General features: G+C 28.3%; 1 protein-coding gene across 2 annotated transcripts in view; it reads left to right on the forward strand.

The window, feature by feature from the left end:
* The window catches only part of LOC107441591 (follistatin-related protein 5), a 432,229-nt gene that overhangs the window by 20,756 nt on the left and 390,021 nt on the right, over positions 1 to 21,452 (forward strand). For both annotated transcript variants that reach the window (XM_021147212.4, XM_021147214.4), the window contains exon 2: positions 8,065 to 8,152. In XM_021147212.4, the coding sequence (XP_021002871.1) occupies positions 8,084 to 8,152 (69 nt within the window). In that variant the 5' untranslated portion in view covers positions 8,065 to 8,083. The remainder of the gene's footprint in view (positions 1 to 8,064; positions 8,153 to 21,452) is intronic.

Below are 21,452 nucleotides of genomic sequence, written 5' to 3' on the forward strand. Positions count from 1 at the left end.
AAATGTCAAATGTTAGAAATGCCGATGTTTTATTTTAAAGGTTAAACAGTAAATAAAGTTGTATTTTAACCAAAAGGTCATAAGTAACACACGTTTATTTTAAATTAGTTCTCAAAAATCATTTTAAAAAATTTCCTTCGAAATTTTTGTTACGTTAAAAAAAAAAGGTAAATTTATTTTGAAGAAGGAAATTGAGATCGGGATAATTATTGTAGAGTAATTTTCAGAAAAAAATTTGGAATTTCGGTAACTTAATATTTAGAATAAGACTAATGAATAGAAATAGGTTATAAACCTTAATAAAAACTTGTAGAATAAGCTGTAATTGTCATATTGTACTGGTTGATAATTCTTTGGAAATGTGTTTAAAGACTCTCCAAGGAAGTTATAACTAAAAATTTAATGAATATAAATCGAGTTAATTTTATGTAGTACATTTGGTACTAAGATACCAAGAAGCTCGGTAGCTGAGAGGTAGTGCTTAGCGCTCTCATGCCACAGGTCCAGTGTTCCCTCCTTGGACCGGGCAAGGCTAACTCAGCTTTTCATCCCTTTTAGTGCGTCAATAACTGCCAAACATACTTGGGGACTGAATACTGAGGCTTCGCGTTCCACCCAGCCGGAACATCTGCTCCTGCACCCCAGAGCCCAAAAGCCGAGAAAACTGCGATGGACGCAGGAGGCCTTGGCCTTCCATGGGCTGTCGCGCCGTTGAGTTTTGTTTACCAAAACACCAAATGCAATAATTAATTCCATGCGGGACAAAAAAAAACTCTGTACAATAAACAAAAAAACTGCATTATAAATTTCAATTGCTCTCAAGCTTAAATTAAAAGCCTCAACCCTGAGTTAAAGATCATGTCTGTTGACAGTAGTTTAAGTACCAATACGTTCTTCCAAATAGCAGCAAGTAATAAGTTTAATAATTAAGTCTTTTATTATATTTACTTTTCAGCTGTAGGAGATTTTTTGTTGTGCGTAGAGATCAAGAAAAGTTGTGAATGAAAATGCAAGATTTCTTTCTTTCTTGACCTATATAAAGTAAATTTTAACTCAATGTTAGAGACAAATCGAATTTATCGTTAATTTAATTTTCGACCTTTTTCAGATTTTCTAGAGTAATGAGAGACACTAGAACAGTGATTCTCAACCATTGTGCCGCGGCACTTTTGTGTGCCGCCGAATTCTTAAAGTGTGCCGCCAAATTTCAGAAATGTATATAGTAAAATTCATAATGCTTTTTTTATTATCAGTAGAGTTCCAAAAGATTTTAATAAAATTATTCATAAAATTGTTAATGACCATTTGACAACAAAAGAGGAGAGAATTATTAATTGTTTTACAAATTTAGATATAAAAAAATTTGATTGGGTTCGTAATCCATTTGTAATAACGAATACTTCTGTATTTGAATTAACTTTGAATGTAGAGGAAGAAATTTCGCTTTCTAACAATCGAGATTTAATTTTAAAATATTCGGTAGAATCAATTAATTCATTTTGGATTAACATTGGATGCGATTATTCCATGATAGCCAAAAAAGCTTTAAAACTATTATTACAATTTTCTACATCTTATTTGCATGAATTTGGATATTCAGTATTAATTATTAACCAACATAAAAACGAAGAAAAAGATAGACTGTTGAATGTAGAAGACGATATGAGAGTTGCGTTATCATTTTTACGACCAAATATAAATGAAATTATGAAAAAACATCAAGCTCAAATTTCTCATTAAAAGTGTTCTTATTATTCATTTGTAATTAATCCCTTAATAAACGTTGTTTTTGTAGTACATATTATATTATTTTACATTCAAAATTATTATCATAAACTATTTTACACAGTGGTAGTACAATAGGTGAGTAAACAACTTTTAAACTTCTCTTTTTCTTTGTGTGCTGCCGAATTTTGAAATCGTTAAAAGTGTGCCGCGAGAAAAAAAAGGTTGAGAATCACTGCACTAGAACCTCAAATGAAACTCTGTTAATGGAGATAACGAATTTCAATTGTCTCCCGACCCGTTCGAGCAGAATTTATTTCTATATAGAATTAATTATCAATCACTTGTGAACAGTTTCTGAGTTTCTATGGGATTTAAATTTCTACTACAGTTTTTTTTCCTAGTTACAATACGAAATACAGTTTTTTTCTAAACGTTTGCAAAATTTAGCTTTGCTTTATCACCAATCGAAACTAACAAATACAATTTTTTTTTTAAAAAGAAAACATTAGATAAATTTAAAGTTTAAAACAAATCGTTTTTCAAGTGGCCTAAAAATTGGAAAATAACTATATTTTCTTCATTTTAGTCACACCTGAAAACAAAGCGCATAAATTTTGTTATAGATTTTTATCACCACCAAACATTTTCATATCGTTTTACAATAGTGATGGGTTTTACGTTTTTTATTATTATTTTAGGTGTAATTAAAATAGATTTATTTTCAGTTTTTCTGTTGAATAACGTAGATTTTAAAATTATTATTTTCTTTTATTATTCTTTACTTTTTTTTCTAAAAATTCCACTGTAATTTTCTCTAAGGATTATTTGGACGACAAGCAATAATTTTTTTTTCGATCACGCATCTGGAAAACTCTATGTTTCCTGCCGACGAACATCATTGATTTAATATTTAGAAACTAAAAGGGTTTGTATTTAGAATCTAAACTACTTTAACAGTTCCATTACTTAGGTTCAAATTTCCTTTTGTAAATAAGTAATAACTGAATTGACGAATTTTTTTAAAAAAAGAAAAAAAATATTCGTTGCGAAATTCCTGTTTTTCTGAGAATTATACGAAAATAACTAACTTTTATAAAACAATAATTTAATACTTTCATAATACAATCAAGGAATACTTTTATAGTTAAGACTTTTATAATACAATAAAGAAAAAGTAAAACATAATAACCTTTATTAATGTCATGCTGATGTCAGCTGAATGTATCTTGAAAGTCTTTGCTTGTTGAGGATCCTGTCATGTGACCTGCTTTCTCGTTAAAGTTACTAAGTATTCTAATTCATTTTGGTCTCAAATTGGTTTCAAAAAGACTGAAATAATCAGATTTAATGACAAAACACAATGGGTTAATTAAAAGATTATTTTTTATTAAAACTATTAAAAATTTAAAATAGATAAAATATTTTATAATTTGTTTGTGTTAAAATTAGTAAATTTTTTCTTTCATTTTAGAGCATCTAAACTGTTGCATAGAAACATTTTTTCTATTTAATTAGTAAATCTTTTAAATTTATTGCTATTAATTTTTAGTTTGCATTCCTAAATGCATATTCATAAATTTACTCGTAGACTTAATGTACCAAAACGTTTCTTTCTTTTTTCCCTTATTGTTTTAATGCGTTAGAATGATCTATTCCGTCAAATAAATTATCTATAATTAAAAAAACTTGGTTTTAATTGTTAACGTTGTTGCATTTAGAAAGCTCGAGTTTAAAAATAACAAATAATTTTAACGTTAAAAATCTTTTGAGTTTGATTTAGGTAAATAATCTCACAACTGATTTTTAAACGCATCACTTATCTTTGCTCTTGTTTCATGATGTTAGAAAAGCTTTATTAAAGCTTCAAGAAGCATTTAACGATGAAAGAAATGAGTGAATGATGTGTCAAATATAATTTCAAACAAAACTGGTTTCAAAGAATTATTATCTCAAATATCCACTAAAAGAGATTTTTACTGAAGATACAAAAGCCTTGAATCATATGAATTGGTTATAAGCTTTATTGGACTTCTTTATGAGGCCACAGAAAAATACTTTTGCTTTAATAACTAGAAATTCATTTTGAATTCATTAAAAATGCTTTAATTGGAAAGCAGATTTGTTACTCTTAAGTATATATTTTTCTTGAAGTTCTCTTTTCTGAAGTTTCTATTCTGCTTGCTAAGAATTCGTTCGTAATTAAAGCATATGCATACTTGCAATTAAATGTTTAGTGATTTTAAAGTTGGTTTCATTCAACAAGGTCTTGATGCACTTGTCTTGTAGCTATTAACGTTTTAGTAACTGTTGAAGTTTTTTCGCTAAGCAAAATTAAAAACGTCAGTTTGAATAGCTTGAAACTGAAGTAAAGCTTTTAACTGAATGTACTATTTTGCTGAAATAATGTCTGTGGTTTCAGGTATCCGATTGGTTACCTTACGACATACTTTTTTTAAAAAAAAAAACGATTCAATTAAAACTTAAATATTAGTAGGCGTCCTAAAATTATAAATTTGAATTAAGGTCTGAAATTATAAAATATTTTTCATAATAATAAGGAAAAAAATTGAGCTTGAAAACTACAAATTTTTCCTTTCACGCCAACAGCTCTATAACAAATTATAATACTTAAATTTCAAGATAATTTCTTATATGGATCAATAATGTAATTACATGTGTTTTAAATTTAAATCTTAGTACAATTTCTAAAAAGACAACAACACTGAAAGCAGCTAAATACATTGTTTAATATCGATTTCTTAAATAAAAAATCGAAACATTCTTATTTAAAGCATGATAAAAATAACAAATTAGCAGTTAGATTTAAGCTTTTAATTCAAAACATCATTAACATTGTACAAAATTTCAAAAAAATCTATAATAAACACATTTTATGTAATATATATATGAGCGTGACGAAATTTTCTCAAAACCAAAGGTCTTTTGAAAATGCATTTAGAAAATTCTGAAATATGTGAACATTTTGACGACGAAAAAATTAATGATTTGAAAATTAATTTCTGAAAATGCATTTTATTTGTTTAAAAAATATAATTTATTAAAAGAGATATAATTTATTTAAATATTAAAATACTGAAAGGAAAACCAAAATCTTTTAATTTTGTTTTCCTTTGTTTTAATTCAAAGAGATAAAATTTATTTAAATGTTAAAATACTCAAAGGAAAACCGAAATCTTTTAATTTTGTTTTCCTTTGTTTTAATTCTGAAAGATATAATTTATTTAAATGTTAAAATACTCAAAGGAAAACCAAAATCTTTTAATTTTGTTTTCTTTTTGTTTTAATTCTAAAAGATATAATTTATTTAAATATTAAAATACTCAAAGGAAAACCGAAATCTTTTAATTTTGTCTTCCTTTGTTTTTATTCAAAAAGATATAATTTATTTAAATATTAAAATACTCAAAGGAAAACCAAAATCTTTTAATTTCGTTTTCCTTTGTTTTAATTCTAAAAGATATAATTTATTTAAATATTAAAATACTCAAAGGAAAACCGAAATCTTTTAATTTTGTCTTCCTTTGTTTTTATTCAAAAAGATATAATTTATTTAAATATTAAAATACTCAAAGGAAAACCAAAATCTTTTAATTTCGTTTTCCTTTGTTTTAATTCTAAAAGATATAATTTATTTAAATATTAAAATACTCAAAGGAAAACCGAAATCTTTTAATTTTGTCTTCCTTTGTTTTTATTCAAAAAGATATAATTTATTTAAATATTAAAATACTCAAAGGAAAACCAAAATCTTTTAATTTCGTTTTCCTTTGTTTTAATTCTAAAAGATATAATTTATTTAAATATTAAAATACTCAAAGGAAAACCAAAATCTTGTAATTTTGTTTTCCTTTGTTTTTATTCAAAAAGATATAATTTATTTAAATATTAAAATACTCAAAGGAAAACCAAAATCTTTTAATTTTCTTTTCCTTTGTTTTTATTCTAAAAGATATAATTTATTTAAATATTAAAATACTCAAAGGAAAACCAAAATCTTTTAATTTTGTTTTCCTTTGTTTTAATTCTAAAAGATATAATTTATTTAAATATTAAAATACTCAAAGGAAAACCAAAATCTTTTAATTTCGTTTCCGGGAGTAATTCTCGGTTTCGGTTTTGTCTTCACAACATACGAAAAAACTGTAACTTAATTTCTAAAAATCGGAGACCAAAATTTTAAAGGCTTTTGAGAAGTTAATGAACTAAAGTTTAAAAATGACAAAATGAAAAAAAAATAAAAATAAAAAATGAGATTTTCGTCGAAAAAAGTCGGATATGTAATTAAAAACATTACTAAACTTTAAAAAAAAAATCGCAAATTTGGGGCGATTTTTTTTTTCTATCCAGATTAAGGCACATAAAAATCAATCTCGAAAATTTTGAATTTTTCGAGGAATTTAATCCTTTTAGAGGTGATGGTATAAAAATTGCTCAACTTATTTTTGAGAATAACATTGTAAGTTTCTAAAATTGTAAAATAACATTCTAAAATTGTAAGAATTTTTATCCCTTAAACTACACGTTTTTTTTTTATACATCACTTGAGTAACGTGATGATAAAGAAATTGCTTAATTACGGAAGTAAATACAATGACAACAGTTCTTACGACTTTTCTTAACTAAATTTTTTGTTTAAAATGTTCTGGTTCGCAGAGGGTTAATGAGCTCAGATTTTAAAATTATTAATTAAAATTATTAATATTAACTAATTTCGTGATTTAGCCGTTATCGTCGTAACCAGATTTAAAAGTTCTCTTTTGCCTCCCGTAAATATTTTGAAAATGATCGATATGTTTTGTGAACATAATATTGTGAATTATGTGTTAAAAAAACAAAAGATTGATGAATCTTTTTCTGTTAAACATCACCTGATTTATACAAATATAAATAAACATAAACGCAATAAGAATTGCATACGAAAGTGTTTTTTCAGTCCCAAATTATACAAACGTATAGAAATTATTATTTCAATTTCAATTTAATTAGCATTCATTAATTGGCATTAATTAATTAAATTAAATTATTTATTTAATTCAATTAATTTTAATTCAATTAATTAATTTTAATTCAAATAATTAGCATTTAATTAATTAGCATTGAATTTAATTAGCTTTATTAGCTAGTTTACTGATTGTGCCGATATCATGGTAACTTAAATGGGTATCATGGTAACTTTATATTGAAATGAATTCGAGAATTCAGAGGATAACTAATTAGAAACAATCAACCGGTAAATTGATGTAAAATTTCTGAGTTCAAAATTTCTGCAAAGAGCTTTTTGAAATAAGCTTCATCTTATCATTATACTTTTTGAAACATCGGGTTGAATTGTAATCATCATAATTATTATTTACGCAAGAAATATATTTTAAAATAAAAAATACTTTTTAAAAAGATCGCGTATTGCTGCTATGTAACTAGTATTTTCGTTTCCTTTTGTGTAGCTTAAGGTAAATTTTTTTTTCATGTAAATAAGTTTTATTTCACATCGCTAAATCAATTAAGTGTATAGATTTTTAATTTTGTTGTTTTCGCTAGAGCAATTTCGTTTTCTTTTGTGTGGTTTTAAATTGTAAAAATTTTGTATAGAGAAATATTTTTTTCAATGTTATAATTCAGTATATTGTTCGGTTTTTCAATTTTGCTTTTTTGCTAAGTATTTTGCTTTTATTCTATTTTTAAAAATATAGTGTTTAGATTGTGTTTGTTAATTTTAAGACATCGTGTTTGCTTATTTTTTTTAAAAAAAATAATGTTTGATTAGTATTTAGTATTTTTATTCCTTCTTGTGTAGATTTTGGTTGTAATTTTTTACAGAACAGTGTTATTTTAATACTCGTGTTTGCTTATTTTTTTTTAAAAAAATAATGTTTGATTAGTATTTAGTATTTTTATTCCTTCTTGTGTAGATTTTGGTTGTAATTTTTTACAGAACAGTGTTATTTTAATACTTTAATTTGCTTAGTGTTTGATTTTTCAATTCTGTAATTGTTGCTTAGCATCCTTTTCTAATTTTTTTAAATAGTTTTTATTTGTATTTTAAAAAGAATCTGAAAAATTGTTTTGCAACTAGAATTTTTGTTTACTTTAGTATGGTTTTAAGTTATAAGTTTTTTTTCTTCTAGGAAATAAATATTCCATTGTTGCAATTGGCTTTAGTGTTCGGTTTCTCTATTCTTTAATTAATTGCTTCTCAATTTGGCCTGCTTTTATTTAAAAATTGCTATATTCTCCACTGAACACATGTTGTAATCGATATTTTTGTTACTCATTATCTTGTACATCACCTTATCATTATTTTTTTTTCTATTTCAGGGACTAAATCGAATTTAGAATGAACATACAAATGAATCAAATATATATTCTGTGTTTACTAATATGCTTAATACTAGGAACATGCAAGGTAAGTTATTTTGATACTTCATTTCTTTTTTTGAAAAATAACATTTTTCTTCTATTGTTCCGAAATTCTGAATCAAAAAGCATTATCGGAAAACTAAATCGCCGATGTATTTTGAGTATGCAAATCGCGAATTAATTATTGCGCTGAATAATGCATTATTCTTACGAGTGGGTGTTGCTAAGATATGAATAGATATTTTGTAAACAATGCATGACTTATAATTACACATAGATCAATATAATTATTATCTTATTAGATATCGAATTTGAACATCAGAATTCAACATAGTAAAATTCTGCACTATTGCACAATTCCTGCAAAATAATTTGGAATGATGTTGAAATAACGTGAACAATCTAAAAATGTTATTTGATGTCTTTTTTTAAATAAATATTTTGGGCAATTTTTTTATATTATATTTTTTATCTTTGTTCGCCCAATAATTATAATCAAAAATCATGACTTCAAACAAACAAATGAGTGTCTTTTATAACATTACATCGACGCAATTAATTTTCAATGCACACGGCGAAAAACTCTTTTGTTAAAATTACCGCATTGCACGGTAATGGCATTGCGGGGGCGAAAAAACCCATAATTCTGGTTAATAAAACCGAAAAATACCGTATTTAAACTACTCATTAGGTAATTTTTCTGTTCATATGACAACGGTTTAACGGAAATAATCGGATAAATAGTTTTATGCCATGCTCTAAAGTATCATAATAAAATTACCAAATTTCACCACAGTTACCAAATTCTATCTCATATTTTAAAACCATAATTTATTGTTAATTTACTAAAATCATTACTAAAGAGTTTCGGGGAAAAATACCGAGTTTTTTGATGTTCTCATAGAGCCTGAAACGCAATAAATTTTAATACATTCTTTTAGTTTTGATCCTATTTTTTTCTCGGTGTATTTTTAAACAATAATTTAATAGAGCAGAAAATAAAATTGTGTTTCTAATCACTAAATTATTAAATAAGACACAAAATACTTTTATTAATGGCATAGGCGATTGTATCAGAAAAAAAACATTCTCTTTTTAAAAAAAAGAACTTTTTAATGACCATGTTGAAACAAGTTTTTCGTAAGAGTTTCTAAAGAAGAAGGTACAAAGTGAAGTAGGGGGAAGGAAGGGTAAAAAAAAAAAACTCTTTATTGCTTGGCGAAATAACTGACTTGTGACTCACCTGCAAACTCGCTCTCCCCTTAAACTCACATAAAGCAGTTTCGTTTTCTAACCCAATTAAAGCGGGAACAAAGTCAAAAATCCTCCTTCTACGATGGGATAAAAGAATATACAGAAAAATGCTGAAGACGACAGATAGAAAAAAATCATCGCCCAAAAAGTCAACAAAATTTCAACGAAACTGCAGACGTGGAATGACTTTTGCAGTTGGGGGTGTAGCAGTCAGGGGAAAAAAATGCACTTTGCAGCAAGTACTATTAGCCGCAAAATATAATGACTTTTCTTTTACCCCGCAAATGTCTAATTGTCTTTCCTATCTTTGTTCTCGGCTGCACTTAAGGAAAACTTGGATGAAAGAATTTTTTTTCTTCAAAACTCAACAAAAGAATATCCCCGGCTTGATGAAACGATGACAAGTTGGGAAGTACCTGCTTTTAATAGACTGTCTGACGTCTTGCTGTTAATATAGAAAGCGGTGGAAGTATGGTGTTGTGGAGAAGTTTTGCAGCTAACTTTTGTTTTTGTGTGTGTGCCCTTTATGATGGATAAAACCATATTGGGGAATAAAGCTTTAACTGCGCCATTTGCTTTCCACACTTGTGCGAAGTTGTGTAATGAGGTCTGTAAAACTGATAAGACATTGAATTTTATTAGACGCTATATTGAAAGAATCGTTTTCATAGTTTTCTGCGAAAACGATAAAACTTTGATAAATAAAAAAGAATGGCACTAACTTTTTTCTACGCACTAATAAATTTATTATCGGTTTTCTTAACTTTATTTTTTTAATTAGGTCATTAATTTGTACTCCATTTCTGCAATATAAACTAAAAGCACTATAAAAATAATTACGACATTTGTTGGACTTACAGCGATATAGTGATAAGGCATTAGGTCTTTTTTTTTAACATCAAATCAAAACTATCCTTAGTATAGTTTCCCTGTAGGTAATTTGCAAGTTTCTTAAAGTTCCACTTTATAACAGCACAGCACACCGAAATATCTTAATGTCTATCGTAAAATTGTGGCGTTTTTCACCAAAAATATTCACTTGAACTATTTGAAATTGATCCTTATCATTATATTGTTCCATACCCTTCAATTTATTATGTTTTGTTATAAAGATTATTGTTATAAATTTTTTAAAAAAAATTGAAGATCTCGTTCACTTTAGTCTAACCAACTAAGAGTGGGTTCTGGTATATAAAACGATTCGATGAATAAATTTCGATTGAAATTGATGGATTCTTGGATATAACTGTTTTACTTACTTGAGGCAAGATTTTTTTTAAACATCTACGCTTTAATATATATTTGTACCATAATTTTCATTTCTACGAATTGCGACATAGTCTTTCAAGAAAATATTATAGAATTGGAACAATTAAGATACATAAAAATATAAAAGAAGCATATTTTTATAATAAATTAAGTAGTTTTTAACATTTTTGTTTCTTACTAACATTAAATTATAACAATGATTTATTAATATTGAAAAAACATTTTATATTTTTACTGCGTGAAATAGTCTATTTTTTATAAACTATTAATATGAACTAATACTATGTATTGTTATTTTATTTATAAGGCTTCAAGTCAAATATATAACTATTTATTTGTAATTTTATAAGCATAAGTAAAGGAGAATGCTTTTTGAACCCACAAAAAATACTATTTCAAAGTCTTTAAACATAAAATTCGTGACAAAGACTTTTCCAAACTTTGATTTCCTTTACGTTCGATCGATTTGTTGTGGGCAAAAATTCTTATGGGCAATATTTTTTCCATCAAAAATATGAATGGACTTCCTCTTCCTTCCCATCTTAAATCTTAGACTTGATAATATGAAATATGAAAAATAGGTTGAAGGGAGCGCAATTTTTCATCCCGTTTATTTAAAAATACAATTCAAAAACAGAAAACTCTTTTTTTCTCGTTCTGTAGTAGCTGCTGAAATTGTACATCATAAGATACAATGCATCTCGAAACAAGTTTTTTTTTGCCAAAACTTGTTGATAGGGACCGTTCCTTATTTTAAGAATAATAACGTTCTATTTTTATTCAATTTGGCAGTGGTTTAACAATTCTTTATACACTCTAAAGAGTTTACCCAAAATTCGGAGATCTGATACTCTGAGAAAAAAAATATGACCAAAGCTACCAGAATATGGTAACATTTACCGTGTTTCTGGTCCTATGGAAATACCGAATAGCATGGTAATTTTTACCGCAGTGCTTTGGTAATGAATTTGTTAAAATTAACAGTAAAATTGAGTTTTATTACCATGATGTTTGGTAGCAAATGTGGTAAAATTTGGTATTTTAATAATAATACATTAAAGTATGGCATAAAAACCATTTATTTGGCTAATTTTTTTTTCCAGTTTTGCATTTTAACAAAACGTGTGCTCATAAGAACTATAATTTTTAAAACCAGAACTACCATTTCCGGTAAACCGTTACCCTAAGAGCAGAAAAATGACTGAATGAATGATTTAAATACCCCATATTTTGGTTTTATTTTAAGAATTATGTTTTATTTTCACCATAAATGTCATTACCACAAGTACGGTAATTATACCAGGATTTCTTTCTTCGTGTACGGCCAGTTTTCTTCTTGGGCAAAATCGTCTTCATACTATAACGAACTTCAGAAAAACTAATAGAATTAACTATTTTTTTTATACAGTCAGCTCTTTTCTTTGAGGAAAAAAAACCTTGTAAAGTAAAGCTTCCTATCTCGGTTGAACTCCATTTCCCATAATGATTACAGCGCATGGTTACAAAATCCTAGGTTCGATTCACGCCGGGGCTAAAGAACGCCACTCTCGCACTCCCTCCACAATATTATGACCATGTGAAACGAACTCACAATTCTCTCACTCCTCGACAGATGGCAGCTCCAAACTATTACGACTCGTCCGAGGGTTCGAAGTGATTCGACAAACAAATAGTTTGAGTCTTAAAGAATGCGAAAGCTCAAAATGAAGACTTACGAGTATAATGGCAATTTACGGTCCACAGCCATAAATTAAAAAAAAAAATTAACGGATGGATCTGTATTTTTGTGATCAGGTTAGCTTTATGGGTAGCCAATTTACTTTCGGCTGTAGCTGGTTGTAACTAGAATGCAAAGAATAATTTCGTTAAAATTTTCACCTGAACTAAAAAAAAAATAATTCAAAAAGCATGTCTCTCTTTATTTAAAAAAGTTTCGAACAAGAGAGTGGACCGTTAAAAGTCACTGGATCGGAAAATCGCATAGAGGTATAATTTGATTTTTACAGTCATTGACTGGAACACTTTTTGCAGGTTACTGACCGTAAGCTAGCTGTTTTCGAAAAACTTTTAGACCAATTCTTTCAATAAGAAATATTAGTTTTGAGTTGCATCAAAGTATTAAATGATATTACTTGCTTCGTTAAGAATTTCATGTGTGATGATCGAACTGTGTATTGGTTTGGGAGCTTACTTCACATCAGAGAGGTTCTGGGTTCGAATCCCGGATCAGGCATGGATATTTTTTAATTCTCTGTACTATCTGTCCTTACTGTGGGAGCAACGTTGGCTCACCTAATAGGGTGCCCTTGAAGGAATGGCTAACAAATCTGCCCTTCAGATGACTGTATGACGAGTGTCAACCGGGTGAGCATTGGGAAAGGAAAAAAAGGAGTTAATTCAAAGATGTTATTCTGACGTCACATATTAAAATTGTAAATCTCATTAGGTTAGAGAATTAACTTTGCAGTCTTTCCAAAAGATTTTTATTCATTGGTTTTATGCAAATCTGGAAAAAGTTCATCTGAAAAGAAGATTAAAAAATAATGAAGTCTATATGAGAAAATTTAAAAAAATGACTTAATATGCAAAATAAGGTACAAAAAAAAAATAATGAAGGTCTTCCGGCAGAAAAGCAAAACATGTTTTTATATATTTTAATTTTTTATAACTAACGTTCATATATAATTTATAGGCGAAACAACGCTCGTTAATTTTCTTCGTGTGTAATTTTTAGCATAAATAATAAATCTTTAATTCGGAGTAAAATTTGAATTTTTAAAACGGAGAGATATTTTTTTCTTTTTTGTAATATGCGAACTATGATATAAAATACTCCCCCCCCCCCCAAAAAAAAAGAAGAAAAAAAAACTTTTCTCCAAACTCTTGATTTCCCAAATGTCCGATCGATTTACTGGTATAATATTCCTATGTGCAATATTTTTTCCATCAAAAATATAAACGGAACTCCTTTTCTTGGTCGTTTAGAATCTCGGACTTAAAAAAAAAAAGAAGAATTCTGAAAAATGTGTCGGAAAAAGATATCGTTGAAAGTTCTTTTTTTGAAAATAAATAATTTAGATGTTAAATATTTTGTGACATTCAAATTATAAGAAAGGTTTATTTCAGCCTATGAGAAAAATTATAAAACTATGTGAACAGTGTATTTTTAAGTCATGTAAAAAAGTCATATTACCGTTTCAATTACTTTAAAAACAAGAATAAAAAACCTTTTTGACCAGCAGCAATCTGTCTATCCAATTAACAGTAAAGATTACTGTTAGGAAAATTTTTACCTTTACGGTTTTGAAACAGTTTACATCGTATATGGTTTAAAAACTATAAATACAAAACAATACAGTTTTGTAACCATTTACTATTAACAAGGTTTCAAAACAGTAAAAAAGAAATTTTACTGAACATTGGAGTTAGGTTATGTTAGGCTTTTTCGTTAGGTATTGGACATTACGGTTGAGCTGTGTTTTGTCAAATGAACTGTGTAGAGTGGTATAATTATAATATATCTAGTAGTTCCATCTATCGTGAGAGAGGAGAAATACTAGATGTTTATGAGTTAGGCAGCTCTGTGGTGCTGTCATCTATGTGTGAATGAGAGTTCTGTTTTCTATTTAGAGAAATGGAGTAAATATTGTGAGGCCAACGCGGGATTCGAATCACGATTTGGTTAGCCGTGACACTAAAGTACACTCTAGACCAGGGGTGGCCAAGCTCTTTGATAGTCGAGCCATTTTTCAAAATTTGAAATATTTCGCGAGCCGTCATTAAATACGTATTTAAAAGGTATGCAAAAAAGGTATTAATTTTTTTTTTACAAAAATTACATTTATTGAATGTATATAAATAAAAGTATATAAATAAAAGTACAAAATGTGTGCATTGAATTTAAATATTAAAAATTAAACACATTTATTTTACTTCTCTTGACAATTCTTTAAAATTTGGTGAATGATTGGTGACAGCACTTCTCAGTAATTCTTTGAGATGCTGGTTAGTGTTTAGATTTCACGAATCTTAAAGTGGAATAAAATGATTCACATAAGTACGTTGTTCCGAATATTGAAATAATTAGACAAACAGCCTTTTTTAATTCATGATACTTCTATTCTTGTACAAATTTCCAAAATTCAGTAATCGACCTCGACTTATATTTTAATTGTAGAGCTTGATCGTCTTGCATCTCTATTAATTCTAACTCTTCAGATGCTTTTTGGGTCATAATTATATTGGAAATGGAAAACTCACCTTGAATTATGTTAATTTCAAATGGGTTCAGAAAAATATTAAAATATAATAGCACAAAAATGAAAAGGGAACTCGGGTACATTTATCGAGAGCCACAAATAATCCTTCAAAGAGCCGCAGGTTGGCCACCCCTGCTCTAGACTAAAGTATGTATGTATGTATGTACTTAGAAGTCTTCACAAGGTGTTATGAATTAGTGGATAAAATTCTAGTTGTTTAATCGTATTAAGTGAAAACAGTCAATAAACGAATTTTCTCGCTTGTTAACATATTGAATAACTTCTTTTTTTATGGCTATTTAACTGTTTTGGTTGAATAACATAAAATAGCAATTAAAAAAAATTATAAATTAAAAATTTTTTCCTCAAAATTTCTAATAGTGCATGGATAATTGAATTTAATATTTATATAATATATATTATTATTCAGTTCACATTCTATAAGCATAAATTTAAAATTTTTTTTTATATACACTATCATTTAGGGCACCAAATACCGAATTTACATGCATGTTTATACAAAGTAGTAAGTTAATGTCATTTCCTTAAATGGAATACGAAGGAATGTGCACATCACTTTGTTTTATTAAGTTAATACTGATACCAATAAATCTAAAAAGATTTACAATTTTTCAATCTCTTAGAACTTTTTTCAAAGTTAAGATGTTGCATCAAAGTTTATTCAATTTAAAAATCAGTTTTGAAAAGCAGTTGTAATTTAATTTTCACTCTTTCCTTAAAATATTTTTCACGATCTATTTTCTTTACTGAAATTGTCTTTAAAGTGTTCATTTACATTGTTAAAGGTAACGTATAATGCAAACTTTAAATGTATTGATTAAAGGCATATGGTGAAGTAAACGTTTTAGAAGTTTAAAACGATGCAAAATTACGGTATGTGAAATGAATAAATTTTCTACCAACTCCTTTCTTAAGTTAAATTCTTTCTTGAGGTGAAAATGCTGCAGCAAATATTTTGTTAAAAAATATATCCCCTTTTTCTTAACATTTTAAATTTAAAAATTGCATCCAAGTTAAATTTGTGCACATTAATTTGAAAAATACAAACATACAATAGTTTTCTATATAAAACAACCTTTGATTACTAATTATGTTTAAAATAAAATATTCTGCCATATTGCTTTTATGATATTATTAGTAATTTATACAGTTATATAACGGTAATAAAAAATTTTAAATTTTATTAAGTGTAATTAGCATAATAATTTTTTACAAAAAAAAGCTTTGCTTTAAAAATGGAATTTGAATCCAAAGATGAATTAGCGTGTTAATAGCAGACATATAATTTTTTTACTATATCCATCTTTTATTGGAAAGGTCTCCAAATAAGGTCTCTTTGTTCTGAGTAATGTTATTAATAGTTCCCGCAGTAGAAATTCAAATCTCACTAAGAAGAAAAATATAGCCGAAATCGCCCGAATATGGTGAAATTTACCGTGTTTCTGGCTCCTTGGGAAAACCAAAAATCTTGGTAATTTTTACTGAAGCATTTTGGAAGTAATTTTGGTTGAATTAACGATAAAATATAATCTATGTTATATGAGATAAAATTTGGTAAATGTGGTAAAATTTGATAATTTTATCATGATACCTTAGAGTTTGGTATAATATTCGGTTAAATAACATAATGTTTTACTAGATGTATGGTAATAAGAATTATAATTTGAACCCTAAAATTTCCGGTAAATCGTTACCATATGAAGGGAAAAATTACTAAACGAATGGTTTAAATATTTTACTTTTTAAAACCAGAATTATGTTTTTTAAGCAGCAATGCCGTTACTAGTACGGTAATTTTACCAAAATACTTTCTCTGTATATTTTACGATGGACTGTCTGTGAGAAAGAATATATTTTTTAAATTAACAAACTTTATCTTTTCTCGTGTAGTATAAAACATGACTTCCATCTAATTAAGATTATTGCTTTTATTCTTAACAGAATTCATATTAAATTTCGAATCCAAGAAATAAAGGGAATCCCATCATTTCTGCGAACGTTCAAGCTTCCAAATATTTTTCGATTATTAAGCATAATCAAACATTATCTGTTATAATTTATAAGCATGTTTGCTTATGTTCTTTTGCAAAGACAATTATTTTTGTTAGAAATGCTTATCATAAATTTTTAAAGTTCGTTTGTTGTTTTTAATGCCACTTGCAAATACCAGCAAACCGGCTTGGTGAAATCAAGCGAATTTCAGGCAGATTCTTGTTTTTCAGTGGCGCCATCTATGGCCAAGAATACGATTTCAGCCACACACACGTTAAGCCCAATTTAGAGGGTGGACCCATTCATACTTCCATTTATTTATCCGTTAATTTTAACCATCTTCCATTAATTTTAACCTGAAACAGAGAATGATAAATCTCCAATTCAGTACCTCCAGAGTTATTGATCTGTTACGGGATTTGAAGGACTTTGTGACCCAGCAGATTTAATGTGCACCAGTCACAATTTACTGGTGGTGACTTTACAATTGGTGACTAATTGGTGGTTAATTGGTGACTTCATTCATAAACTTGTTTTTTAAAGAAACATTGGACATTCAGAATGAGAAGGGTTTTATTTCTTGGTTTACAGATGATTACGACAAAAATCGAATAAAACTACCATCTATTTAAACAATTTAAAAATGGCTTAGATTAGCTAGCGGCATTTAATTTTTTATTAGTTTTTAACTGCACACTTAAACTTGAATGTATTGTTTGCAGAAAATATTAATAACTGAGGAATCAGGAAAAAACCTTTATTGTGCTGATTCTTTGTTTTTCAGAATGTTTTTTAGGTCTTCTTTTCTTTTTGTACAAATATGTTCTGTATAGAATTTACTCAAATTTCTTTCCTGAAAAGAATAATTCTTTACCAGAATTACTCGTTTCTATTCAAACAACTTATTTAAAAAAAAAGCATTACAAAACATTAAAAAAATATAATCCAAAAAGAAAATAATTTAAATTTTTTTATTCCCCATTTTCTTCTCTGTAATCACCATCGTTTTTTTTCTCTCACTATTTTATTGAGTCTCTATGTAATTGGGAAGCCATGCTTTGCTATATTCTTTTTTTACGTTTTTCCTGCTATGTATGGATCCTAAAAACGAAAAAAAAAAAAAATCTCGCGTACACGACATTTCTCGCGGAAGGACGAGACAGTTAATTTACGACTGAAACCTTTTCCGTTTGGTAATTAGAAGGAAAGCAAAGGAAACTGCATCAGATCCTAGCTTTTCATTTAGTTGCAAACGTAGAATTCCAGTCGCAATTTATTAATTCCATTCTTTCATTTTTCGCTTATTCTTCAGCTACGCGTGACTAATATTAAACTTATGGATTACTTTCAAATGATTTAATCAAAACTTAATATTAAATCTTAAAAGAGAATTATGCTGGAAAGTTTCGGTAAAATTTATTTCATTTTATTTTAATTTAATTTTTTGCATTTTTGAGTTGATATTTGTTATAATTTTTAAAAAAAAACTTTTCAAATTTTGACAGTAATGCACCTTTTAATAAAGTATGCGCACTGACCTTAAAATTTAAGCTATATTATATTAGACTAATATATATTTCTGGCATCTTTGTCAAAAAAATGAAGGTAAAACACACACATAAAATACTTCAAATATTATTATTTAGGAGAGGTAAAAGAATAAGCTTTTTTATCTGAATCTAACGAATCATTAACGAGTAAGACGAGATTTAAAAAATACAAACAGGTTGTCCGTTGAATTAACCTGAGAGGATGTAAAACGTGATTATATGATGTGACATCTTCACGTTTCGTTAGACAACCAAACTGGTTTTCCTGTTTTTGATGACATCTTTGTTAAAAGTGATTCGTCAGGTTTTGATAGAGTTTTTTTTTCTCACTTAAATATTAATATGCTATCCCAAACTCTCATTTTTAAAATCAAATCACTTCAATCTCACTTCATAATTAGGATTCTAAAAATGTCCATTAAGGGTGTTGATGTTGATAATAGCTATATATATATATATATATATATATATATATATATATATATATATATATATATATATATATATATATATATATATATATATAAACTCATGTTTGTGAAAATTGCAACACCATAAAGGAATCGTCATAATTAAATGAAATTTAATACACAGCTGTGTAGTAGAAGTACAAATAAATGATTAAATTTCAAAAGCAAACAAACAATAACAAGAGATCAAAATCAGTATTTTGTGTAACCACCCCGCGCCGCAATAAGTGGCATGGAGTCAAACAAATTTTGAATGTCTGCCTGAGGAAGAGCATTCCATATTGCTTGTATGCGTACCCAAAGTTCGTCTGTAGAAGCAACAGGACACATGTTCAATCCCACACATGTTCAATCGGCGACATATCTGGGGAATACGCAGGCCAAGAAAGAAGCTGTACCTGCCCCGATGCAAGGAAGGATTAAACAGTCCTAGCAATATGAGGGTGGGCATTGTCCTGTTGAAATACAGCGCCTGGCAAGGCTTGGAGGAAGGGAACAGCTTGGAGCTGTAGAACTTCACTGATGTACCGGTTGCTGTTCAGATTACCCACAATTCGTAGCAATTGAGATCGTCCATGATATGCTATGGCACCCCAGACCATAACTCCGGCTGTTCGTCCACTGTGGCTTTCGATAACGCACTCCGGAAGGTGGCGTTCACCGGCATAGCGTCTGACACGAATGCGGCCATCATGGTACCACAAATTAAAGCGGACTTCGTCAGAAAACACGACACGCTGCCAATCAGCTCCCCAGTCCCTATGCTGGTTGGCCCATTGCAGCCACAGGCGGTGATGGTTTAGCGTGAGGGGGATCCTGTATAAAGGAGTCCCTTGCGCACAGTCCACGCTGCAGTAGACGTCTATGAATTGATGAAGCACACAATGAAACACCTGTAGCTATTGGCCACTGTGCTGCCAGTTGTCTACAGGGAGCTGTACGGTCAGTCATCACCATGCGGACCAGGTGTCTATCGTTGCGAGCTGACGTGACGTTTCGGGGTCCACTCCTGGATTTCCGAGTTGTCTGACACTCGTTCGTCCACTGCGTCCAAACACGCATAACTGTGCTGCTGTTACGCTGCACACGAGCGGCATCTGCACGATAAGATAATCCAGCTTCCCGAAGGCCGATGATTCTCCCCCGTTCAAACTCCGTAAGTTGTTGAAAACTCTCTCTCTTTCGTCGAAGAGACATAAGTAACGACTAAGCTAACCTTACCACAAGCAGATTACCACCGATAACCATACACGCCTCGCTACAGCCGTCTATTTATTCGGATCCACCCGCCGTTCAGAGGGCGCTACTCAGCATGCGCATGCCCTACGGGTCTCAAATTCAAATCATTTGCTTATCATGCTCTACTTTGCTTTTCCTGAAAATTTCAGCTCACTCGCATAAGTCTTTCATGGTGTTGCAATTTTCACAAACATGAGTTAATATATATATATATATATATATATATATATATATATATATATATATATATATATATATATATATATATATATATATATATATATATATATATATATATATATATATATATATATATATATATATATATATATATATATATGTTACCGTTAAAGTATGAAATCCGTTATTTTATAGAATACCTAGTTATTCCATGAAATAACTGATCGTGTCCTTTAAAGTGTAAAACTCTCTTGTATTTCATGGTTTAACTAGTTATTTCATAGAATAACGATCTGCAGCCCGTTAAAGTGTAAAATAATCTATATGCTAGAGCTCAAAGTTTAGGTACTGGTCAGGGATTTAAATAATGTTTGTGTAAAACCCAGTTTGTCAACAAAAAATGTTTTTGTTTTAGAAATAATGTTCTTTGTAATTCCAAGTTTCATTTTAGTAATCCTTGTTGTAACAAATGATTTTATGGTATGTTTCCATAAATACTTTTTATACGCTGCATAAATTAGATAAATTGCTTCGTTTTCATTTTAATTGTCTATCATTAGTTTATTTATAGAATGCCTAGCTATTTCGTTTCAGATAAATTGCTTATTTTACACTTTAACTGTCACTCATTAGTTAATTTATAGAATACCTAGTTATTTCATGGAATAACTAGTTAAAGTGTCAAATTAATAGCATATTACACACTTTAACGGACACGATCAGTTATTTCATGGAATAATTAGGTATTCTATGAAATAACTGCATTATATACTTTGACGGTAACATATATATATATATATATATATATATATATATATATATATATATAGTTAAAAATATCGAGAAAACTTGCAAAATAATATAATAAAGATTAATGAAAAGAGAAGAAGAAAAATTATTAAAATAAAGTATTTTTAAAAATACTTTATTCTAATAATTTCTTCTTCTATTTTCATTAATCTTTATTATATTATTTTCCATGTTTTCTCCATAGTTTTAACTATTTTATCAGTACTATATACTTTCAGCTTGTGCGCAGTAAATAAAACTTATTAATTTTCTTCATTTTCTACATTTTCTCTCTTTTTTTAATACTTTTTGTCTTTACTGTG

This window comes from Parasteatoda tepidariorum, chromosome 1 (assembly GCF_982258835.1).
Source record: "Parasteatoda tepidariorum strain Cologne lab strain chromosome 1, Ptep-v5.0, whole genome shotgun sequence".
Lineage (NCBI taxonomy): Eukaryota > Metazoa > Arthropoda > Arachnida > Araneae > Theridiidae > Parasteatoda > Parasteatoda tepidariorum.